The 25,034-nt window shown below is 37.1% G+C and overlaps 3 protein-coding genes and 1 long non-coding RNA gene across 18 annotated transcripts; 2 read left to right on the top strand and 2 right to left on the bottom strand.

Annotated features, from left to right (window-relative positions):
• Positions 1-240: 240 nt before the first annotated feature.
• LOC107271313 (guanine nucleotide exchange factor rei-2) lies at positions 241-12,894 on the bottom strand. 9 transcript variants are annotated; one of them, XM_015747163.2, is made up of 11 exons: positions 12,439-12,894; positions 12,208-12,379; positions 5,890-5,952; positions 5,433-5,561; positions 5,229-5,363; positions 4,997-5,154; positions 4,453-4,518; positions 3,944-4,094; positions 3,058-3,871; positions 2,712-2,988; positions 241-2,651 (listed from the first exon to the last, which is right to left on the bottom strand). In XM_015747163.2, the coding sequence occupies exons 2-11, from the start codon at positions 12,208-12,210 to the stop codon at positions 2,516-2,518; spliced, it is 1,932 nt and encodes a 643-aa protein (XP_015602649.1). In that variant the 5' UTR covers positions 12,211-12,379; positions 12,439-12,894; the 3' UTR covers positions 241-2,515. The 9 variants fall into 9 exon arrangements, with proteins under 9 accessions (XP_015602649.1, XP_015602650.1, XP_024944372.1 ...); XM_015747164.2 differs by having other exon boundaries at positions 12,208-12,373; XM_025088604.1 differs by lacking the exon at positions 12,208-12,379 and having other exon boundaries at positions 12,439-12,613; positions 12,749-12,861.
• On the top strand, positions 7,258-19,066 carry LOC107271314 (PTB domain-containing engulfment adapter protein 1). Of its 6 annotated transcripts, XM_025088609.1 has the most exons (10): positions 11,108-11,273; positions 13,453-13,709; positions 14,422-14,535; positions 14,634-14,701; positions 16,264-16,446; positions 16,506-16,850; positions 16,927-17,171; positions 17,250-17,464; positions 17,550-17,776; positions 17,849-19,066. In XM_025088609.1, exons 3-10 carry the CDS (start codon positions 14,463-14,465, stop codon positions 17,921-17,923), a joined length of 1,431 nt encoding a protein of 476 aa, XP_024944377.1. In that variant the 5' UTR covers positions 11,108-11,273; positions 13,453-13,709; positions 14,422-14,462; the 3' UTR covers positions 17,924-19,066. The 6 variants fall into 6 exon arrangements, with proteins under 6 accessions (XP_015602651.1, XP_015602655.1, XP_024944377.1 ...); XM_015747165.2 differs by lacking the exons at positions 11,108-11,273; positions 13,453-13,709 and adding an exon at positions 7,258-7,398; XM_015747169.2 differs by lacking the exons at positions 11,108-11,273; positions 13,453-13,709 and adding an exon at positions 7,261-7,398 and having other exon boundaries at positions 16,524-16,850.
• Positions 10,405-11,462, bottom strand: LOC107271320. The gene is made up of 3 exons (XR_001538590.2): positions 11,321-11,462; positions 10,731-11,222; positions 10,405-10,660 (listed from the first exon to the last, which is right to left on the bottom strand). It is a non-coding gene; the product is annotated as an uncharacterized LOC107271320 (long non-coding RNA).
• A 123-nt stretch (positions 19,067-19,189) lies between the features above and the next one.
• Positions 19,190-24,503, top strand: LOC107271317. 2 transcript variants are annotated; one of them, XM_025088611.1, is made up of 5 exons: positions 19,190-19,524; positions 19,602-20,826; positions 21,649-21,714; positions 22,355-22,570; positions 22,686-24,503. In XM_025088611.1, exons 2-5 carry the CDS (start codon positions 20,757-20,759, stop codon positions 22,862-22,864), a joined length of 531 nt encoding a protein of 176 aa, XP_024944379.1. In that variant the 5' UTR covers positions 19,190-19,524; positions 19,602-20,756; the 3' UTR covers positions 22,865-24,503. The 2 variants fall into 2 exon arrangements, with proteins under 2 accessions (XP_024944379.1, XP_015602665.1); XM_015747179.2 differs by lacking the exons at positions 19,190-19,524; positions 21,649-21,714 and having other exon boundaries at positions 19,933-20,826.
• Positions 24,504-25,034: the final 531 nt, after the last annotated feature.

Below are 25,034 nucleotides of genomic sequence, written 5' to 3'. Positions count from 1 at the left end.
TGCACAACGCTACGGCAGAACTCTGTTTCTATAATGCATTGCAGGATCAGAATGTTTCTATACCTTATTCTTTGATATCCTTTGATACCTATTTGGTATCCGCAGTTTTCATTATTGTGAGTCAGAGCCGCGCAAAGCATCATGTAGGTAGCAGTTGGCTTCTTATACGCGTAAATTAATATAGATACATCAAGAAAATAAGCCACATATCCCATTCACAAGAAATCATTCACATAGGAGTATTCTTTTTTCCATTTTATTTTACTTTTTACTTTGATTCGCCTTTCCAGTGACGCTCTAATTAATACGCCGTTATATACATATAATTACAGTCAGATATACAATATTATACATTCACAATATGTACTCCTGAACTAATAGCGCATCTCTAATTAATCTATCTCTCATTAGCTCCACAATTCGATAATTTTCAAAATTCAATCCTTACTTCTCCTTTCCGGCCGGAGACCAACGAACAAAATCCTTATATCATGTCGATATCGTAATTGACATTCAGAGTCTTACGAAAGAGAATCTCAGCCTCTTAAAATGGAAGAATAAGGTAAACAATCCTTAATCGTTCGCGTTTATCTCTCGGCTCGGTAATTAGCTATTTATTCTCGTATTAATTAATAAAGCTAAAGAACCTCACGGTGAGCGGCACAATTACGAGTAGAATGTACAATATATTTCATACGTTTGACCAACAAATTAATTAAATAATTATATAACTATCATAAATAAATATTAATTCACGTGCTTCCCGTAACTTTTATAACTCAAAGCTTTCTGTTAACAACGAAAAATCTCACTCCACTCGATACAATTTACCAGAATCCACACTGGCAAAAGATTCTATTGATTTCTCATAAATAAATAATATATATTACTCTATATATATAATGTATTGCATGCACCCTTCGCATAGTAGGCGCACCTGCAGGGCGAACCAGTCTATTATAATTGGAATTCTTCCTGACAGTGGAGAATGTTCAAGTAGCATCCGCACATCCGAACCTGCAGAACTTCCCCAGCGACAATCATGATAACGATAGAGACAGTAGCAGCAAATAGTAGAGCAATAGTATCATAAGTACTACATACCAATAGTAGTTACAGATAAATATAAATATAATAGTCATCCGGCATCAGATTTCATTCATGACAAAAAGATTTTCATGTGGGTTGCGGATGTATCAACCTAGGAATTGGCTGATGTCGGATGGCGATTATAATTACATAAAAACTGGATCGCCCAAATCCTACTTAAATTCTAGTACTAACATCCGCCTGTTGAATGGCGGTTTATTCGAATCATCTAAGTCGATTTCCTGAAGATACTTTTAAACTAGTAAACGCTATAGATTTAAAGGTACAGAATCGAAATTGAATGATAAAAGAGAATGGAAATTAACGATTTTCTCATCGTCCCAGCGACGATTCCATCGATAATTTCCATAGTTTTTTCTCTCTCTCTCTCTATCAGTAAAGAATTACGATTCAGCGCGCTTCGTATCTAAGGCGATAATCGTTTAATTAATCCTAATCAATCTGTGCAACGATCGAAGCCGTATTAACGTGCAGTTAATAACGTATGATTAATGGATACAGTGCGTGCAGGTAACGCAGAAGTACCAAATTGATTTGATATTATTTAACTATATGAAACCTACGTCATTGTCCTATATGCTATGGAGGCAACGGTAAAAAATCTTGGCGTTAAAAAAAAAGACAACAAAGATGCTCAATAAAAAATAGAGCAGGCGAGATTTATCTGATTCTTTTCTTTCTTTCTTTTTTTCGATTTTTCGTCTCTTCTAATTTTTCACTTTGAAACTGTCGTCATCGTGTTACTTATTTTTGTGTCATTCATTTAGGAACTAATATTTATAGTGACTGATTCGCAGCCACCATTTGGCTGTAACGTCATTTTGAAATTGATGAAAGGATTTTAAAAAGTCGACGTAATTTGAATGTTTATCAAGAAACGTTATTTTCTCTGTCATATCTCATTATCTAGAATAAACTACGTATTGCTTCCTTTGACGAATCGAATTTTTCTACGTACTAGTCACATTAGTTAGAAGCATCTAGGTCGTGGTATGATCTTGTGACCTTAAGTCTCGATTTATAGCAACGTTAATGTGACGTTAGGCTTGGCTACGCGTCATCGACTTTACATGCCATCAGTACAAGGATCAGCCTATGACGCGCATTTCATCTGGAGCAACCATTCAGGTAAATAACGAGGCCGATATTAGAGTGTGAAGCAGCATAATGACACGGTAAATAAGATTTGAATCTCTGTGATATAGTGGTTGGCGAAAACGATAAAAGATCGATAATAAATAACTTTGTAAAACGCACGCGGCGTTTTTGAGTAAAGATTGGCGATGCGCAAGATGAACGAAATCTAGATTGTTAATTATAATCTATTGTGTAGTTATGTTTTGAACACTTTCCATTGTTTACTGGCTGCTTCCAGTTCAGACCAAAAACGCTATGGTACAGAATGTTATTGTTGTTGTTGTAGTTGCTGTAGAAGGGGACACACTTCAACCAATGGTGTGCCGAGGATCTCTTGGCATACTTGATTCATGTCTGGCTCCATCATTAGGGAAGATATTTGATCCTCGGTGAGCATCTCCACACTGAAATTATATTTTTATTATTGATCGAAGAGCAACTTATTGCCAAAAATAACAATTTACCTGGCTAGACTTTCGTTGTCTGATGTTTCCTCATCAGGATTTAAGTAGCTCATCGTCTTCTCCAGTGGACTTGGAACTTTCTTACCCTTGTATTCAGCCTTTTCAGCCTTGTCCACCTTTTCCTTATCCTTGTCGACACTTCTTGGCTCGCTTCCACGTCTTTCCGTTAAACTTGATATGTTTAACATCATCATTCCATGATTCAGTAGTTCCTTGACACGCTCCCCTGTACCTTCGCCCCAGAGCATATCCAGAGATTGCCTCCTACTGGAATTTGCTGTAAAACAAAAAAAGTAGAGGATATACCTTTTTTAAAATAATATATAAATTTTATAGGATGGCTTACTCGAGCTTCCGCAACTGGGTTCTCCAGCAGCCGAACTACGCGAGATCCAGTTTACCAAACTAGTGTCTAACTTGCTTTTATTTTTTATTGAGGGACTCCTGGTCACTTCTGCTTTCCTCTCCTCGCTCAGAGTGACGTCATTGATACGGGACAGAACTGGTAGGGACTGCTGGTGGGTTAATTTTTTCTGACAGTTGGTTTCTTGTAGTGGCTGAACATTACTGCCGTTTAGAATTTCAGGACTTAAATCCATAGGTAACGGTTTGTAAGGAATCTGATCATCCTCGTCAGAATATACATCGGTATTATAATAAATTTCATCTGGTGAATTATTTAGACTGATTTCCGTCCACTCGTCTCCATTTTGATTGGCTGCGTTCTTCTTCTCCTCCTGATCCTCCACGGGCGATCGGATCGTCACCCTCTTCTCCATAGGGGAAATTTCAGTGGTGACATCGCCCAGACGTGGAGTAGAATTACTTGATTCCTTCTGAAGCGGTGAGATATGTTTTGTTTCCATGGTGGCAATGCTTCGTGGACGATCACGTTTTATATATTTTCGTGGCTCTGTGGATGAAAGATTGAGATTACTCAATCCCAGGTACTCCGTGGATGGTTTTCGTTCCACTCTGGTAGGAATTGGACATGGTGGTTCTGGACCAATCTTTTCAGGTAGTCTCAGGTACTCGTCGCTAGTGTAATCTGTACTATCTGGTGAGCCAGTAATACTGGATCCGGTCGGCGTGGCTGTATTTGTCTGAGTGAAGGAGCGGTCCATGTCGCCTTGTTTCATAAAGTCGTCGTAACGCCTCGTCTATGAAGATCATCCTTAGTTAGGATTGTTCTCAAATAATAATATTAAGAATGCTAATCGATAAAGTGTTACTCTGTGAATCTCGTCGCTTATTCGCTCCAGGTTTCGCAATGCTTCGGCATAGGTCATCTTAGCTTCTCCGACACTCCTCTCAAGAGCACTTACTCTGAGTTTCTGTTCATCCAACCTCTGATTGAAGTGAGCCTTCATTTCGTAGTAGGGCCTGCATGAAATACAGATGATTAAATAACTTTTGTACAAGAAATACATATAACATTTGTATTTATATTTGTACAGAGGCACTCAAGTTAAACAAATATTAAGCATTTGATAGCTGTCAAACATCATTGATTCAACTGGATGCCAACACTGTCGATCCTATAAATAATAATTCCTTACCGTGGACGGAGCAGTGTTCATGCTTGAGGATGTTATTCTTTAAAAGTACTACTACAGACGGTCGTGCAAAATAGAACAAAGTCACGATAAATATTGCAGTCAAGCCAAACTTAAAAGTTCTTAAAGTGTTATTTGTGTAACGTAGTGTTGTAGCTTAAAAAAATAATATCTATCCTACTTACAACATGAGCAAGTCGTGCCTGTAGGCGATACTGTTTATCAGAAGCAAACTGCGACGTGCACCCATACTGCCAACATGAATATAACCAAAAGACGTAAATACCCTAAATTCTACGCAAAAAATTCAAAATCAATATAATTAGGGGTAGATGAACTATTTTTGTTGGAGGAAAAAAGAATTACAAAGTTAATACAGTGAAAGTAAAAACAGGAAGATTCGAATGCCTGCACCAAACTTAAGATGGAAAATAAAATGAAAAGTAAAAATTCAATACAAAACTTTGTAGGGACAAATCACATATTATGAAAAATTTTTGTTAAAAATTGATCATATTTATAGAATTCAAATTCAAATATGATTCAGAGTTGTTTATTTGTGATTATTCCATACTAGAGTTTCGTTCTCTTCTCCGAAATACTTTCAGGGAATTCATTACCGAGCTGTTGCAACTTTTCATGCTTCGAATATCAAGAAAATCAAGGAAACGCAAAACAATCATTTTCGCTATTAGTCATAAAAGGTAAACCAATTATTAAATCACTTACCTGGACTTTGCAATGGCACGTTTTAAGTCACGTTGTAGTCTTTGAACATTGTGTTCAGCTTTATGATAGAGAGCTGTAGTTTGTCTATGTGCTGCTTCAGAGATGGCTCTTTCATGCTCTGATTCATTCACCCTGGAAGTTGCATGATTGAGCATTTCCTGGAATTAGAAAAAGAATATAAACACAAAATATAATATACAAAAATATTTGGTTGATCTATATTTTAATTTACCTGCCAGGCATGATCGAAGCATCTGCCTTCAGTACGTAGACCATCTTCTGCAAGGTAAACCATCTCTTTCGCAGCTGCAAGCTGACTATTGGCACGTTCGAAACGTATTGCAGCTTTCTGTGTCTCTTGTAAAGCCTACGATAAAGAAAGAACTGGCAAGAAGTATATCATTATTATGAAGATTCAAAGAAAAAATAGATTTACCTCTTTAGCCTTAAACCTTGCATCATAGTAGGGTCGTGACCTTTCAATACAATTGCCAAGCTTCTTAGCAAGACTATCTATCTTCAATGTTGATTCGCAAAGTAGCTCTCGAAAGGTTGCTCTTGCTTCCTGAGTAATGTATAGGTAGGTTGTAATGTATATCTCTGTTAGTAGGTATGTCACTATTGAATTTTGCAGAGTACCAATAGATGAAAGCTAACTTAGGCTATCTTTGATACAACGATCGCAAAGACGATCCGTGCAATTACCATTATCCATTTGTCTGTGCTATGAAGCAATCACCTCAATGAAATCTAATCGCGACCAGTTTCGAAACTGTACGCTTGCCACCAATTTGTACTGCGATACGTATGCTATGGAAGTAGTACAACGCAAAAAAGAAAGAAATACATGCTTGTATTTTTCCTGACACAACATATGTGATTAGATTACTTACATCTAAATCTACTTCCAGTTTGTTGATGTCATCGGTTGCTGTATTTAAACGCTCCAATTCAATCTGAAATTATATTAATTATAGATATTATAATATTTTAAATATTATATAAGTTTTAATCATGTAAAGATACTCAGATTAATATGAGAAAGATAGAATTCTAATTCACATGTATGACTTGTAATCCAAAGAGTATAAGATAATAAAACAAAACTGAATAATATAGCAGTGAATATATATTGGAGTAAAGTTTTCATTGTGAGAACACAAAATAATGATATAATGTTTCAAACATGAATTAATCACGGATAAATGGTGTGCAGAACTTAAGAGAAGATGAGAGACGATGTATCCTGTAATGCAAAAGAAAAGAAAAAGATTTAGCAAAACCAGCCAAAAATACCAAATTGGTAAATAACATGAAATTTTAATTGTATAATGTAAGAAATTGCTTAAAATGTATATTTATGGGTGATGTCATGTAAAATAGTGAGGTCAATAGTGAAGGAAAAACTGTCAAGATTTTAGAACGTTCCTAATGTATAACATCAAAATAAAAACTGATTCTTCTTGGCTATCATAGGCAAACGTAATGGAATTGACAGCATGCAACTAAATGAAGAAATAGATATCTATAACGTAATAACGTGAAAATGTCAATATCGCCTCGTACAGCCATGAATGTATGGGGTGATCGTTCTAAATGATTGTGCCATTACTATACCTGAACCCGAGGATCCACCGCATCATCAATGCTATCAGGATCACAAGCACCGTCCTTTTGCACCCTTTCACTCATAATTAAAGCTATCCCACAATTTATTTACAATTTTTCATGTCACCTATATCGTCTGCTACATATCAGGTGGCCATCTTAGATATTAAGGTCTGTCCCAAAGGGTTTAGCACCGGCTTCTTGTCAAGGGCATTATGCTTCTAAAATTTACTATAATTTTTATTGTTAACCATACGTAAATACTTCATAAGAATTTAGGAATTCATTAATAATTCACATGTAAAAAATTCTTATTATTCTTAAAGCATAGAAACAATTTTTTCTACACTGACACAGCACCCTGCCAAGTTCCAACATGGCGGACACGTATGTATATGCATCTCATCATCTATGATAAAGTAATATCTAATCATTAACATTATCCAAAGTCATTCTCATATATTTTTAATTGATATTTTGCATTTTTCCCTAGATTTTGACGCTTATGTGATATCCAGTGATATCATAAAAAAAACATATGCAAAGTAAAACTAAGAATAGTACAAGTGATTTTATCAAAATGGCTACCACCCCCCACTTAAAGTAATATTCTCCCCTCTACTAAACGAAACCACCACTCTATGGTTTCTGTGAACTCTCATCAAACTCCTTATTCCCGTTGTTGTGTTCTGTGGCGTAGTTAGTAGCAGGTGGATTACTTTCAGGGAAAGCGTCACCCACAAGAAACGTCATCAAACCTCAACGAATCATCTAATCACAGGGAAATCACGCCGGTGAGTAAAAATTCAATATAATTTCAATAGCAGATTATACACATCGCGTTTGACTATTTTCCTAGGCCAAATGTAAAGCCGCGAGAACAATGGTTCTACATTCTATTTCCTAGTTCTATAAATATTTCTGTTGCTCCCACAATTGGCAAGACAAGTGTCACCCTTGGCAAATTTAACGAATCTTTTCCATTACACAGTACCTAAAGAAAATGTCATAAGTAATCATAACCTTAATTCGAACGTCTCCACTAGTTCAAAGCTCTCGGAATTCTTGAGAAATCATAATAGTTTTTATTATATTTACTTGACAGGCGAAACGTTGATAAACGGTTACATAGAAAAACGGACAAAGGACATTTCTGTCCTGTGTGTTGGAAGACTTAAAGATATAATTCGAGGAACCAAATTACCGTTGGTAAAGTTTCCTTCAACATTTTGTTAAGTTTTTCTTTTTCATTCATATCGGCATACATGTACACTTACTGCAGTCCTTACACCGTACTCAATTCTTTTCTCTGTGCATGTTTACAGGCGTGTAAAATGGTAATTTATTCAAAGTCGAGGAAAGGAGCACGCTAGCAGTTCGTACTGGCATTCTCCAATGCACGTACAAGCAACGCAGTGCACGCGTGTGGACCGTGCGAGTCCCGGAAAGCCATGATGGCTTTCACTATAAATTGTCCAATTATCTATTTCCGGTTGTCGTTACTAAATAGATTTGGGATATTACACTGAAAAAACCACGTAGGAAGTACTTGAGATATAAAAGTTCAGTTTCCTGTATGGAATCCGTACGAGTATTCCGTAACAAGAATAATTTTCGAGCATCAGACACGTCAATTGAGACACCCGATATATCCAAGCAACTATTAGCTACATTCATACCTTGTTCAATCCGCCCGTGATCCGCCTATGCACAGATAGATCAAGTAATCATTATAGAAAAGTCTGTTTAGACCGGTTTGGATAGTTCATCATGTTTTCATGGGACACCCGTTCCATGGTGGAACGTTGTATCGGACAAAAAGAATCTCGTTCACGGTAGAAGAATTGCTTTTAGTTTACTGTACACCAGGTACAGGTGACTGGCGAGAATGACCCCGCTTAGCGATGCGGATTGAATTTCGATCTCAAAATGAATTCCTGCTTAGAATTTTTCAGATTTGAAATTTGGTTGAGCCTACTTATTCAAGTACTGGTTATTGCTATACGAAACTGTGAAACGTTTCCATCATATTGGTATGTAAATATACTAATTGTCCTTCGGCACTCTTTTTCCATGTCGAGTTTACTAGATGGTTTAAAAAAAATTTCAGTACACCCGTTGCATGGTGTCAAGTAACAGTGGCCTCACAGTGCAGTTAGCTGTTGCCCGATTGTATGTGGAAGTCGTTAAAAAAAGAAGACAAAGAAACAATAACGAATCTCCATAGCAGAAACTCCAGAGAGCCCACAGACACGTCTCTATTCAGTAAGGATAAAGTTACACTCGTGCTGAGTCTCTAGGATTTAACGGTGCCTCTTTGCTAAAAGGTTATCCGTTGTGTGTAAACTGGAGTCACCATAGTTGCTTCCAAAGGCTTTCCCTTGGCTTCTCTCCTGTACAATTTCAGAAGATACCAGCTGGTCTGGACTTCTCGAAGGACCCCGACAGTGCCTGGATGGTACGGATAATTTCTCCAAGATTCACTGCGTCCTTCGGCGTCACTTTCTGTCACGAGAACGACTGACAACGAGCTTTGTCAGTACAAAATTATTACACTATCCCCAACGACGTTCTGTTATGTCTCAGGAATACATAGACAGCCTAGATAACCAGATAGTCAGATAACACTGTCTAAATAACTATAATTAGAATTCTAGATAAAAACATACGCTATCCCTAATGCCTCAAAGGTAGAATATTTATAAGTCTGTATGGCTTCCTTCGGTGACTTTCAGCAGACTAAATAATTATAAAAGATCGTTAAAGTATTAAACCGTTTCGGGCATAATATAAAACAGGTGATGCTTAGGCAGAAGATATCGTTAAATAATTATATTGTCTAACATAAGTAGATACAGATGTTATACACAGCGAATTCCATCCTGGCTACGTCATCCGCTAATATATATACGTACGAACAAAACTATGCATGCCATTTACTGCTAAAGCCGAGTTTTCCATTTCGGTTTTGAATATCCATATCTGTTGTGTCTCGCGGGATCAGTGGGCGTTCCGTATTTTACAGATGAACTTTCACGCCCGCCTATTGGATTATTTCTTGTCTCTACTATATGCGACTCTTATAAACTACAGTTCTATGGTACGCACATATAATATAGCATACCATGCCCAATATCTCAGACAGAATAACATTAAGGATTTTTCATCTGCTCAAGAGTGCAGGTGAGAAAAGGCCAAGTAGTAAGGAACATAAATATAAGCAGTGTAAATAAATAGGTGAGAGACAGACGCCACGAAAAGTCCTTTATAATAGTTAATGCTAGTTGGACTCAATAGAGAAAGATACTTTCCCTACTTTCGCGCATAAAGTACCTGTTACATGTAAGTATCTATTCACATATGTATCTGCAAGCACGTGTTAAGCCTCCCGTGACAGGAACAGTTTCCCTTGTAGGAAATCCTTAACCGACCAAAACAACAGTTGGCTAACTTGCTGGAGGTGGGACACCTTTGAGCGAGAACCGGTTTATAGGGTTGGCAAAACTCGATCCTGAATCATACCTGCTTTAGGCATAACTTCTGTATTATATATGTATCAGGATACGGAGATATATCTATCTCGTACAAGTACATAAGTTCTTATGTACTTTTTTTACGTGTGCTTAACAAAATATTATGATACTTATCATGGGTGGATCACGTGAATTTGAAATTTGCAATTTAAATTATCAAAATCGCATACAGAGTTAGAATAATTTGTACAAGATATTCCATATTGGATATTGCCATTTGCTATTCGAAAGAATAAAAAAGGAATTATTGAAAGCAGTAGATAAAAATCCTTTGAAAAAATTTATTACTTATAATCAAACAGATCTAATCTTCAATTTCTTAGGTAATGTCTCATCGTTAACGAAGGAAAGAATAAAGTTACGGATACTAAAAATAGTGACACTGCAGGGGTGACATTCTGTCTGTGTCAACCGGTTTGAATTTCTATTTGGATTCTATCCTTTATCCTGTCACAGTCATTTTTCATTGAAGCTCATGGTTCTTCATCAATGCGCGACATCCACGCTGATACACCCACCGCCTCTACAAAATGATAAGAAAATTTTAATGACTTTAGCAATCGCATAGTTCATTGTATCGTTTTATAATTTACTGCGTAAATCTCGTAAATCCATTATATATCCATTTGACTTTGTTTACTAAAACATATATCAGTGATAAATCTATGCACGATTGTCATCCTCCCATGAGGGATCAGCAAAGTCATAAGTATCATTCAGCCTTGGTGGTTTGTCCCATACTCTGTTCTATGTATTTCAACTGTACACTATTTGTTTTATGTATATATATCCTATATATATATATATGCACTTGGTCGTTTGGTAGTAGAGAACGTATCTCGTGGCTGGTACTACCATCCTCGGCTTCCATCATTTGACCGAATCTCCACAGTCGGCGACTCCCACAGAGACCTCAAGCCTGCAGCTATCCAGCCAGACTACACAACGGCTGGCGTGTTGTGTCCTGCAGTTTCTGAGTCAGGCGGAGCGAATCGCAGCTCCTGCTGAACGAGACGTTCGCCGAACAGTTCAGTTCCCTCCTGATCGTGGAGCGGTTCGCGTTTATCGTTGAACATAGTGAATAGCTGCGTCGCGACGTTTGTTTTAGAACATTGAATTAGATAATAGAAATTAGAGTGAGTCTATTTAACCTTGTTTCATGTATAATTAGAAGTATTTTTACCTGAGTTATTATTATCGTAGACTTGAAAGTCGCATCGATATTCTGGCGATTCTGTTGCGCCGACAATTGTAACTCTTTATTGTTAACGTGCTTTGTACTGCTGTCGTGAAATTGTTTGTGGATTATCTATCTGATAAGTTATGTATTCACTTTTTTTGTTTGAGCAAGCCTTTGTGACAACTGGTTGTTTTGCTTGGGAGAACATTGGGGTTGCCACTGGTCCTTTTTTGTCTTCAGAAACAAGGAAGTTGTCTAATCGGTGCTTGACACTTTTATTTTTATTCTTGCCTTTGTGTAGCTTGGGCAGTAATTCAACGGAAACTTTTGTTGGTTAGCTTTATTTCCAAGGATCTTGCAGCGTTAATGATCACATAACCTATTTGACGTTACTGTGCGGTCGCCCTTTTTGCTTCTGATACAATACGCCTATAATCCTTGATTCAATATGGATCTATTGACTCAGTTCTTAAGGACAGACTTAATATATTTTCTTTTAATTCTTTCTTAACCCTGTACTCTTATTTTTCACTTGCAAAGGCGAATATTAGATTTAAATAATTGCCTTGCTTGCTTCAACAGTCAGACGCGACCACGAGACACAAACTAATAGATGCACAACATGGCCATACCAATCTATTGTTATTGGCAGGGACCTAGATACCGATTCAACGCACCAGTAGATTGCAATTAATATTCAAAACCTTAACCCACGTTCTACTCTAAAGCATTAGAATCCTGATCGTGATTCTTTCTCGAAACGATTCCATTTAAATCACATCGTAATCCCACAGTTACAAGACTACGTCATACGTATAGGTAATACACAATCTGTCTCCCATATGAGATACCTTACTGTTATCTTTTGTTTCTTCTCCTCTTTCACTCACCATTATCGTTCAACCAATCTACGCGTAGCAGCACCGATTTCATGTATAGAGGAGAAAGTGCCAGTCGATATTTTCTAATTTAATCGCATCCACTGGTAAAAATCATCCCAGTCACGTTTTCATGCTCGAGATACCAAAGTCTTCAGAATTGTCTCCCTCCGTCTACCTGTATCTTTATTATATATACAAATCGTTTCGTTCGTTAACCATAGTACTACTTTGTATACTCACTGTTATCTTCATATCCCAAATAGACTATCAGTCAGTCACTCTGATTGAATTAACAGCGATACTAATTGGCTGGTACCGCCAATCGACCCTGCTGTGAACGTTGACAGAGGGGTACAGGGAGTTTCACCTTGAACGTTATGCAACGCCATGGACGCAGCATCCATGTACCCTGCGTCTATATATTGAAATGAATACATCTGCATACATATATATATATATATATCATATGTGTATATACATTTACACGTTCACAAGCCACATTGAGATAACAGCACAGTGACTTTGAATATTTCCATTAGTGCATACGTACGTATGCCACTCTGCGTGCAGGACAAATTTCTTCCTCTAATCAAAAGCGCCATCTTGCTCACGTCACTCGGGCCGTTTCCTCCGTTCAATTTTCCTAAATCGTATCTACGGATACATTATTATATTCGTTCAGCGTAATGCTTCTAATTCGACAGTGAGTTATGCATACAAATTGGAAGCGAAAGTCACTCCGCGCTTATCACGCATTGGTTTGCCCACTGAACACTTAAATTTAACCCTTCGATCAGACATCGATTCGAATTCGCGGGAATTTTGTATTTCGTCTGTAACGTTTCATAACGGCTCTTGTTGTTACGCTTGGGTTGTTATTCTTTCGATTACTTTATTATATCACCATTTGATTTGGCATAGTCTGAGCAATAAATAAATCATCATTGATACCAATAAATGTACAGTGTGCCAGCGATAAGAGCATATCTTGTACATCACGTCCTTTTGGTTATGTACAAATAAACACGGAACGCGCCTATCGAGTGTGCACTTTGTTCCTGGAAGTTTTGCGATCTGATATACACTGTGGCCTCATGTTTCTTTTTTTTTTTTTCCTTTGAACATTCCAGCGTTCCCTGAATACTCTGCTGGGTATATAGTGTTCCAATTGTAACGTATCGCGGAAGTGGGACAAAGTTCGTTCTGGCCTTTTTGAAGAGAATAAGTTTCTATGTTTTATTTTTATTTGAACAGTCTTCGGCGGGATACCCGGTACATACTCCACGCGTCGCTCGCAGGACAGAAACTTAAGCTGAGAATGGCGCAGGCAAGCAGAGAGAAACGTGTGACCTCTTTGCGTCTACGTGGGTGAAATAGGAAGTCAGACATTAAACCCGAAGCTTTACCTTTCAACGCATTAATGCTTCTCAAATGGGACCTATAGTTGTTACCTCATTGGGCCTCATCGCTTTTTATTGTTGACTGAGTATAGACAATGTTATGTGAAAATTGTTAGTGACGTATACATTTAGATCTGAATATTTATTGATAAAGTGTGGCGCACGGAAAGGGATGACAATGGGTATGTTACAGAGAGTGAGAAATGGAGACGATGATGATGATGATGATGAAAGTTGAAAGGGATTTAGCCTTCATTCGCAAGGCTGACTACTCGATGCACTTTAATCTCCTTTCAAATGTATACCGAAACGCCTATTTTATTGCTTATCCTTGATACTATAAGGAAATCCGTTTATGGAAGACAATAATTGATTATTTATTATTTCTGACTGTATTTGGCAGATATTGCATTTTATTAGGGGAAACTTGTGTTATTTATCTTTCCTTGAGTCACTGTTTATTGGCTACTATTAGTTTTATTTTATTAATACTATTTTTAAGACGTATTGCAGGCGTATTAATAGAACTACTTCGACTAGGTTACTCATTGTGGAAAGTGATTCTTTCTGGGGGAAATCGTGCACGACTTTCTTTTGAGTACGAATCGTTGCGCGGTTGTGTACTACGACTATAGTATAGGGAAGAGAAAATATGTATTTATATATAAATGTATGCAGGATTTTTCAGATTTGACAGCACCAGGCTGATTTTTAATATAAAAATTACATGATTTCTTTGATCGATTCGCATTATAAAACTTGTACAGTACTGTCAATGATTTTATCATTTTTATAAGAATATTCTGTTTTTTTTTTTTTACAGTCTGTGAACGCCTGTGAGCCAAGGAAATTTTGGAGAAAAAAATGAGGAACTCGACGCTGCTTAAATGGGCACAAAATTCGACCAACAATAAGAATCAACCCAGTAAAAATGGAGGTGAGTGACATGTGAAAGTTGCGTTAGTTGCTAGTAAATTAAAAAAGTGTAATTATTGAGCCGACAAGGAAAATTAATTTTTGGCCTTTATATTTCAGGTACAAACAGAAACTGGATACATCCACCAGACGCACTACAAAAAGGCCATATCGCCTACTTAGTCAAGGTATTGTGTCATTTATATTTATGCTGCGTTTACGTGTACCTCAGTAGGTCGCCTACACTATGCTCATTAAGTCTGAGATACTCACACAGTTTAAAGATCAATCAAAACGTTCTGATTTGATTGTGTTAATTCAAGAGAGAACAGTGCCTGGCACGCATGAAATTATCAGTAAAGAAAACAAGAAAAAAAAGGAAGCAAACAAGAAAAGCAGCAAGAACGATAAACAAGATCTTCTGTATCTTCTGCTGCACACAATTTCCAGGACGATTCTTCATCTGAAGAATACAAAAGTTCAAGGCGAAATACTCGAGAGCCTCTTCTTTTTGCGTTTCACGAGCAACCAGGCGCCTGACAGGAATGCAAATGACTTTGGAATCCTTGGCATCAACTATTCATTATCCACATGACTATTTATTTGTCAGATAGTAGCACGTGTAGAATCGTTAGATCATCACACTCAGGAATAGACTTTCCCTTAGATTAATAATCTCTCATAGTAATTGACTAATAGTTATCAAGCTTCTACACGACTGTATGCTTGGATTTTGTTTTTTCACCTCTTTCGTTACAGATTGTTACGTATCCTCTGACTCTTATGTCTACTTAACAATAGAGGACGGGTGTAGTCCATTGCATAATGTTAAAACGTGGCAGGCTTACCTTTCATTTTCTGCACACTCCTCGATACCATTATTATGTCTTTGGTGGCTATGTTGTGTTGCTGTGGTATTATGTTTATCGGTTGGTACGTGCCTGCATACTTTTTACATGGAAACGGCAACCAACAAACATCCAGGAGAATTCAGCGTTGCTATATTTGTATATATGTATGTCTGTATACCACAGGAAGAGAATGAAATTATGGCAGGGGTTATCGAACTCCAAAACTCAGCTGTGCATTGGAAAGAGATTGAAAGTTTGTGCCTTCGACAGAGAATCTGGCAATTCTGGCCTAAGGGTATTCGTAGTGTCAAAATCTTGCTGACATCATACTGTAGCATAGCGAAATTTCACTAAGAGATTTTTATATATTATTTCTTCGATGACATCATTGTATAACTAATTTTGGTAATAACTTGACAGCTTCGAGGAGACTGTATTTTTATTATTCTCTTGGCACAGATTGTATTGATCAAGAGGAAAATCCATATCAGTGGCGCGACGCAATTTATGAGATTGCGAAACTTTATATTTTGCTTTTAGCTGAGATTTGCGAAATCTTCATTGAGCAATCGGAACGACGCTTAACAGTGTTTTTGTCATAATATCTGTCAGGCATGTTCTTCCTGATATATTTTCAACAATGCGATCACTAGATTTTTAATTTATTTCTTATGATCTTAGGTAATCTTTTAGTTTATTTTTGCGCCATTTAAGACCGCTGCTGTGCGTTGCGACGCCTATGGGCCTTTCTAATTTGCGAATAGCCTTGAATTCTGACCTCAAATCCCTTAGTAGGATAATATAAACTGAAGATACTCGAGGTATCCATGTGAAACATGCAATTGCAAAAATGTATATGCAAGATTTAATAATTTTTTGTTCTCTTTTTTGTTTCCCAGTACCTCGGTAGTACGGAAGTGAATCAGCCTAAAGGAATAGAGGTGGTGAAAGAAGCAATATGCAAGCTGAAGTTTAATCAACAGTTGAGAAAGAGCGACGGTACCAAAATGCCGAAGGTAGAACTGACGATAAGCATAGACGGCGTCGCTATTCAGGAACCAAAAACTAAAACAACTCCAAAGGTATGTATTCCATCACTAATTTATCGTTTAAGAATAGTTTGAATCTATTGCATAAAAAGACTGTATATGTTCCACAGCGAATCATGCACCAGTACCCGCTCCACAGAATTTCTTACTGTGCGGACGACAAGGGGGAGAAGAAGTTTTTCAGTTTCGTTGCCAAGGAGGAGGATGCAGAAAATCATACGTGCTTTGTATTTGTCAGCGACAAACTCGCTGAGGAAATAACGTTAACTATCGGACAGGCATTTGATCTGGCATACAGGCGATTCCTGGAGACATCGGGGAAGGACCTAGAGACCCAGCGACGTTGCATGGTGTTGCAACAGAAGATAAAGCGTCTGGAGCATGAAAATAATGTTTACCGACAACGTCTCCAGGATATCGCTACTATCAAGGGATCGGTGCGTTGTAAAAGTTTATCAATCATTTTACTTGCTGAGAGATAGAATTTTTTATTTATTTTTAATATACTTAAAGGCGGACATTACGTCATATTTGTCGCAACACAACTTACCGGATATTCTGCATGTTCCTGGAGCGCTGGCGTCTCCCGATAGCTCGACCGCGTCGCTGACCGACTCAGTCAGACTTAACGGAAGCGGAAGTAAGTTGTTATCGAGTAGTATCAGCGACAGCAATGGAAATACTTCAAATGGACCACAGCAACCACCGCCAGTACCGCCCAGAAGCTTTGAAAAGAGTTTCGATGATGATTTTATGGGGTAAGCACGCAGAATCCAACATACTGGAATTATAGTCTGTATTACTCTTGAAGTTATAAACTAATAATCTTTCTTTAGAAGCGAGCCTGCGTCAGCTCCGACAGTCGGGACCAAGTTGGAGGGACTCCTGATGGATGAATTCGAGGAGGATTTCAATCCACGAGCTTACGAGAGCGCTGTAAATGGCTTGGCCAATCATCAGTCAAATAACAATCCGCTTTTAAATGGTCAGGCATCTTCTGGAACAAACTTCTTCCCCCAAGCTAATGGAACTATCAATTCTCCACCATTACGTAAGTATACCTATTGGCTGTTTACACTGAATTTGTAGTAACCTATTAAACATGATCTCAATAATTAAATTCTTTTGTGCTACAGTGGCGCCACCACCGAAGGCCAAGGATTCACGTCGTCAAAATGGCGCGAAGGAGGATCTGTTTGGCAGCGTGCCCTTCAACCCAGCACCACCCAGCATATTAAAATCTGAGGTAAACGATCCATTCGAGATGGGTGAATTTGGTGCTACCACAGCCATTTCCGGTCCCAGTCAACAGGAACTGGAGAATGCCATTGGGCTCTTGGATAAGAGGCTGCTTGAGATGAAGGTGAGATGAATTTACGAGATTAAATTCCATATCAATTTAGAAAATCATCTGATAAATCTTTTATCTTTTCAGGATGGATTTAGCAGAGGACTCTCTATTGGTACCGATGACTTTTCGCTGGAGAGTTTGGACCCTCTACGGAATTGAGTCACCTGTTTAAGCAAAGAGAAAATGCTCTAGCGAACGAGCTTGGATTAAGAGTAATAAGATTGCGTCAAACTCGTGGCACGTTTAAAATATCTGGCGCCAGGATGCCCGGGTGAGAAACAATTCGTTAAAGAGACGGTACGAAACCAAAATTAGTCAATTACTGCACCAACACTGCAAATATATTAGGTGATGTTTGATATTTATGATACACATATCACAAATACTATTCTTTAATGGATTCTACACGTGCGCTAGAGAATTGCCCTGCTTAATTCGGGGTCGGCGTTTTTATAATCTTTATCTGGACATTGTCGTATCCTCTTCTTTCCGCCAGTCAAATCTTCGAATCTTACTCAACGTTTTATCTTTCTCTTTTTTCTTTTCGTTCTGCATCCATCACAACTCGTATGAACGAGACCTCATTCCCCCATCAATTTATCTATAATAATTTTAATCCAGTAATCTCATCGCGGTGCCGAATCTCATTTCACGGAAATAACGTATAAGAAATATAACAGGAAGTCGCCTAGTTGCTGGCTGCTAGTGACTTTCCATCATCGCGTGAATAAACGTAACTTTATATCAGATAACCGTTAGAAGAGAAAAATGAAATAGCGAGAATAACTAACATGAATGGTAGCGCATATTGGGTACTAATGTAAGAGCGCAATTAAGAATATAAACAAAAAAAAATGAATAAGCTTTTCACGCCCTCCATATGAGAGTTTAGGTATATTAACTTCAAAATCTGATCACCGTGCCTTTCTTATTCTATACATATATATAATAATATGAATATTATATTTACCAAGAGGACAATGAGATACATATCCGCCTAGAGAGATAATTGATCTAACTTTAGCGGATGTTTAATTAATTATGATAAAAAAAGCAAAAGAGAGAGAGTGAGAGAGAGTAGGAGGGAATGAAAAGTATACCTATACATGTATAGAACGTGATAGGTTTATTACACAGGGCACCGTATCTTGTTTTTTTTTTTCTTTTCGCTTAGATAATCGTCTTCATTTGAGACGTTGTCTAAAGGATTGTGTACATATTTAATTCTATATACTATTGTATTTGTTGCCTTATTGTTTAAGTATTATCATTAAGAAAATATACAACACGATTATTACATGAGCTCTTAGTTTCGTATGTCCTGGAGTAACCAAGAGAAAGACACGTGAATGTTTGTCGCCATGTTGACGGTATAATTTATTATGAAAAAAAATCGCATCAGAATGTGCTATCTATGAAATTTTTTAATGACTCTGTCGTTCATTCATTTAGGCCAAGAAATTTATAGTGTCAAAATGCTGAAGCCAACTAGAAAATTATTTTCAATTCTATTACTTCTGTCTGTTGTTAATGTCAATGCGGTTAAAGATAATGCAGAAACGTCAGCAGCCACTGGATTTCATATTGAATGGAATAATGATACCGAAGAATCAACATGGATGGGGAAGTTACCTTACGATGAACAATCTAAAGAGGTCCAGGAAGATTTATGGTGTGAGAATGAGAGACTGGAGATAGCCGATGAGATAGATTATCTAAGTGCCTATATGAAGGAAGTGGCTGATGATCTTGCTATGGATGTAGGTTAAAAGTGTTTCATCGCCTATTAGGAAGAGACGTATCTGATCACAGTGATCAGGATGTTTTTAATGTGCAGGGTGTCAGGGTCGCAGTAGAGGAAACAAGAAGTCAAGATGAAGATATAGCTACTTGGAAAAATGAAAAAATACCCTGCAATTATTCAGACAATATCTTTCAATACGTGGAATCGACTTCCTTGCCACAGTATCAAGTATAACGAGTTGACCAGGATCTTTCGAAATAAACAGATTCGTAGAAGGAAACAATTTTATTGATTTGGAATAAAGTCGCGCGTCTTCGATTTATGGAGGCTGTGACTTTTTTTGCATTGCGTTCGCATGCAAGTTATTTTTATATTGGAACTTGTGACGCCATAGACAGTTTTATTCATCTCTCTTTTATATTATTTGAATGTATACTAATAAGGATAGGTCTGTGTCAATAACCGCCAGTCATTCAAACGTAAACGGTCTGTTTATAAATGAAATCGACAACTCGATATCTCGAAGTTCGAGATCTCGCAGGTCAAGTGGTTTCGATAATTGTAATGGTCGCCTAATAACAGATGATTGGAGTGATTCGTGCGCGACACGACGGAAGAGTATTTTTATCTGTCAAAAATATAGTATTAAGAGCAAATAATAAATTGTAAAGGAATAACGAGATTCTAAGAGTTTCGAGGGAAGGAGGAAAACAAGTGAAAGTAAATAAAGAATAATATACACAGTAAGTGGAGAGGGGGATATAGAGAAAGTGACTGAATAAGGAATAAACAAGAAAAAAGGAAGACGAAGAAGCGTAAGTTAAAGGCATTAAAAAGTAAAATAAGGTGATCGAAATTCAAAGGGTTTAAGTCCTGAGTGACAGTATCGGGTCTAAGAGGGTCGAAGGGCACAAAGTTCCTGGAATAGAGAGGAAGATACAAAACGGGAAAGAGAAAGATAGATAAGACGTGTGGGAGAGTGAGAAAGAGAGAGCGAGAGACACAGAGAGAGAGAGAGAGAGAGAGAGAGAGAGAGAGAGAAAGCGAATGAGCAACTGAGTAAGCAAGACAGATAGGGACCAGGAGCTTCGTTGTTGGTACGTTTCCCAGTAGTGATTCTACAGACATCAAGGAGTGATAGAGACTTCGTAACAACGTAACAGTGCTCGCTTAATCTCACGTTCCTGTTATTATGTGATCAAGCCCGGAATTTATCTACAGCAAGGGACATAAAGAAACGTGAGAGAAATGTGGAATACAGAGATTTATTGCCTTGTCGGATTGGCTCTTCTCGTTCCTGCTTATGGAGCTGCTACAGGTACTAATATGCTTATATCATTGATCGACGTTTAATAATCTACATCCTATAACAATGCCAAGAATTTTAATTAATAAATTAGTTTGAGTTAACTGTCATACTTTGGCAGGGATGGTGTAAATTGTAACTGAGTTTTAATCGGTGCATTGTTTTTTTTGGGTGAGAATTTTTTTTTTTTTTTAAATTATATTCAGAGATAAAATTATTTCCCTCAATTATTAGGGGAACTCGTTATGCAGAGCTTTAATACATAATCATCTCCTTCCGTTCATTTGAGTCTCTTAAGGGTTTCCTGATAGAAAATAAATGTACCCAGTGTCCATTGTCGTGATATAATAGATATATTCAGTTGGGAGCATTGCGAAAGATGTTTCTAGAAAGAGGATGAGGAATGACAAGAGGAAGCAGGAAAAGAGTATGAAAGAAAAAGATAATTAATCAAAGTCATTACTGGCTATAACTTGTTAATTGGGGAATACCCAGAGTCAGGTTTATTGAATAAATGTTTCCTTACTATGAGCATCAATATATTTGAATTTTGAATAATCCGAATGGATATTTATGGATGATTACTTATAAGAGATTCATTGTAGTTTGCTTTGAGATCATATATCATTCGGATAAAGAAATTTTTGTACAATTGATATGACCTTGCTGAACAATATTGGTTTATTTTTAGTTCATAGTGGTGCTTATTACTATGTGTTCTTTATCTTCTTAAAAAAAAACCAGGAGCCACTTTATTACATAACAGTTGACCAGCTTTAATCTTTCCTTCATTATATATTAATTTATTTGTTTTTTTTTTAATGTTGCTCTTAGAACAGCAACATTCATGCAACAAAATAAAGGACCCTTATACCAGACGCATTGAACATTATCTGCCAGGTTCTGGTTAATGCCTATTTTTTGGTAGATAAAATACTTCTTTCTTCATGTCTGAATGATAAGCTTTCGATTAAGCTTTAGATTTTCCTATAGATACACCTAAATCTTTATTTATATCTGGTGACAATATCTAATACATAAATCCTGTTTACAAAGTCACTTCTAAATAACATATATGGCAACTACATATTGATTAGATAAGCTTCTCCCACTATCAGTTATAACGACTTTTAGATAAGAGCAAGTTTAAAAATAATACTATATAATTGCTAATAGATATCCAAGTAAGAAATGTCACTAGAATATATTCTTACTTGTATATATTTTTTCTCAATTCTTCCTGCTGTACCATATCCATAAATCCCATTCGTATGTAGAATTACCATAGTCTTATTGAATTACTACGATACCGTTCACTTAAGTTAAAAGTAATTCCCTAACTTGCTTGGGCATCACTATGACGCAGTTGATCCCTGCGGTCCTCTTGATAAAACAAGTTTGGCTCAATTAACTGATTCAGCCAATTGTGCCTGGCATTGTAAATATTACTGGTTGTAGAATAGAGAGGAACTTGAAGCGCGTGCTGCTAGCCTGATCGTATATAAAAATGAATTATAGAATAACGTTTGATCTTTTACAGAGAATAATGTAAGGTCACTAAAGAGCTGCAACGCGACATTATTAACACCACAATGCAGTGTAAACGAGCGATGCATTCAGAACGGTGGTAAGGGGCTATGCGATTGCATCAGAGGATATGAGAGGCTCAATGAAAATTGTGTGCCGAAGCCTCCTCCCGAAGTGTTACCGACTGATACAACAACCGTAGAAGATGATCCACAGCCGGCATCTGGTGGTATGTTTTCTAATATGGTATAAATAATATAAAATAAATCAAAGAAGGCATTAATGTTTTTTAAATAAAGGTTCAGTAGCGATTTCTAGTCTATTTTGATGTACTCTGTTTATAGGTAATTCCGTCGCGGCAGGTTTGTTGATACCGACATTTCTGATAGTCCTGGGCGTCCTTATCTTCTTTGGTGCTAGACGATATAAATGGGTTCAGCGATTTCGGGAGTACAGGCAGAATCGTTACGGGAACGTCCTGGTGACCCGTGACGACGATGACGACGATCCGCCGATCGCGTAAAACGATTTGGAGTGACTACGACGACCACGATTATGACGACCTAGTGATAATAATACACTCCTTCCCAAAAACTAACAATGAGGATGATCAGACTGGTATTAGATGTGATGAGGTTATCCTCTACCTTATGACTGCGTCGTGTGAACAAGACCTCGTTCTCCGGTCGACGGCGAGGTTGGTACACAGCGACTCGTTGAAGTGATACAGATGGTGTTCTGTATAGATGGTGAGTAATAAAGAAGCCAAATGTAAAGAAGAGTTCCTGGTTGATACGAACCTCAACGTAGATCATCGCCGGGGAGCATCTACGGGAGGACGTCGATCCCAGGGACACTTACAAAAATTGCTGTATACTTATAAGCAAAGAGAATGAACAAACGTAATGATAATGATAAACTACATTTTTTATTAGTCTTATTAGAATTGCGCCAAGGGGAAAACAGAGAGTGAGAAAGAGAGAGAGAGAGCGAGAGACAGAGAGCATAATTTTTTACATTGATATTAAATAAGCGGATCGGTTAACTTTTTAATGATGAAAAATTGCCTGCGCATGTGCGTACACTAAAAACAATAGTATGTTGCACATGAGATAAATAAGATAGATTGCGATGGTCATGAAGATGGTTATAATCCTGTGACACGTTATATGTACCAAAAACATAATTAATCCCTTTACTTTGGGAAGACGCACAGTAACAATAATAACTATACAACATCACAAACGTACATACACTATCTGAACTCTCTATAAGTATAGACGATGTTTTTCTGTAATATAACAAAATTTTGTGTGTGTGTGTACAATACATTGTACGATACATTACACGCAGATGATATATATATATGTATATATATATATATGTATCTATATGATTAATTAAAATTAGTAGCCATATTCTTGCCAGATAATTAATTATTGTTACGGTACTTTCTACCGTCTATCACGAGATATTATAATGACAAACTATTCTTATAGTTAATCTTTTTGTACAGACAAGGAAGCTAACAGTGAACCAGATGATATCCTGAATGGATCTTTTGTTCATAATCCCATTTTTGGTAATCTTTCTTTTACGTTCCTTTAAGCAAATAATTAACCCCTTGACCTTCTTGCCAATAATCTACAATCCGTTCTGCATTTACTATCATAATGCCATTTTGCATTTTCTTCCTATTATCAGAACTTTTCATCCTGTGATCTGTGATGTACGTTATCGTTTTATTAAGAATTACTCATTCTAATCGTCGTGTACGTACGTGTCCTTCTTTGGAGTATATCTTCATCGAAGCTTTCCCTTTTTCATGAACTGTCCTGATAAGAATGACGAGTGACAAATAAAGAAGATAAGCATGGAATCATTGTGCGCATACGTGATTCATGTCGCATAAAAATTTCACAGAGTAAACAATTACATGCAGTGTGTGTGTATATATATATAGATACACACATACATATATCTAATGTCAAACGAGAACCACTTCGTTGAAGGCGATGAAATGTTTCGTTGTGTAATTTATTTTATTTGTAATATATAGTAATAAATGATTTGGAAAATGTTGTTTCGTGATGCCAATGCTTAGTGGATAATTGAAGGAAGAGATTCAAGGTGTTAAAATATATTCCTGTGATTTTTGACTATCTTTATTGTACAGAGTAATAATTGTCATAATTTACAGAAAATAGCTATGAGACAAGATCGACACGCTCGAAAAGTTCCCAGACTTTTTTTTGTCTACAAGGCCACAGGGATATCTAGGGATCTTTTATTAAATTCGAATAAAACAGGAGTGCGTTACGGACGTAAGTGGGTTTGCCAGTTTTCATTGCAGCAAGCAGGAGAACTACACAATTATACTTAAATTAAACGGGTTTTTTTCGATTTCATTTTTGTTTTCCTAGTTTGAAAACGTATTTACAACATTCGAGTGGATTCTTGCACGTTCTTGTGAAGAAGGGACACGGGAGTATTATATTAATTGACAATGGCGATTTCGTGCGACCACCCAATCATTGTTATCCTTAAAAAAAAGAAGAAAGCGGGGCAAAAAGTCTCGAGAGGATGGGAAAATTTAATTTCTAATAATAAAGCAAAGTTCCTCGGCTTTCACTTTCGAGAGCCCTTTTCGTTATTTTCTTTTTTTCTTCTTCCTTACATTCCCCCCCCCCCCC

This window comes from Cephus cinctus, unplaced genomic scaffold (genome assembly GCF_000341935.2).
Source record: "Cephus cinctus unplaced genomic scaffold, Ccin1 Ccin1_scaffold0935, whole genome shotgun sequence".
Taxonomy (NCBI): domain Eukaryota; kingdom Metazoa; phylum Arthropoda; class Insecta; order Hymenoptera; family Cephidae; genus Cephus; species Cephus cinctus.
Note: the sequence above shows the minus strand (reverse complement) of the source record. Positions and strands in the feature narration are given on the sequence as shown.

Coding starts and splice junctions, on each gene's coding strand:
- LOC107271313 (XM_015747161.2), bottom strand. CDS start 6,688: ATGAGTGAAAGGGTGCAAAAGGACGGTGCTTGTGATCCTGATAGCATT. Junction 5,953..6,613: donor CGGTGGATCCTCGGGTTCAG/GTATAGTAATGG, acceptor ATATAATTTCAG/ATTGAATTGGAGCGTTTAAA. Junction 4,519..4,996: donor CGTGCCATTGCAAAGTCCAG/GTAAGTGATTTA, acceptor TCATGTTGGCAG/TATGGGTGCACGTCGCAGTT.
- LOC107271314 (XM_015747165.2), top strand. CDS start 14,463: ATGAGGAACTCGACGCTGCTTAAATGGGCACAAAATTCGACCAACAAT. Junction 14,702..16,263: donor ATATCGCCTACTTAGTCAAG/GTATTGTGTCAT, acceptor TTTGTTTCCCAG/TACCTCGGTAGTACGGAAGT. Junction 16,851..16,926: donor TCGCTACTATCAAGGGATCG/GTGCGTTGTAAA, acceptor ATATACTTAAAG/GCGGACATTACGTCATATTT.
- LOC107271317 (XM_025088611.1), top strand. CDS start 20,757: ATGTGGAATACAGAGATTTATTGCCTTGTCGGATTGGCTCTTCTCGTT. Junction 20,827..21,648: donor TGCTTATGGAGCTGCTACAG/GTACTAATATGC, acceptor TGTTGCTCTTAG/AACAGCAACATTCATGCAAC. Junction 21,715..22,354: donor CATTGAACATTATCTGCCAG/GTTCTGGTTAAT, acceptor GATCTTTTACAG/AGAATAATGTAAGGTCACTA.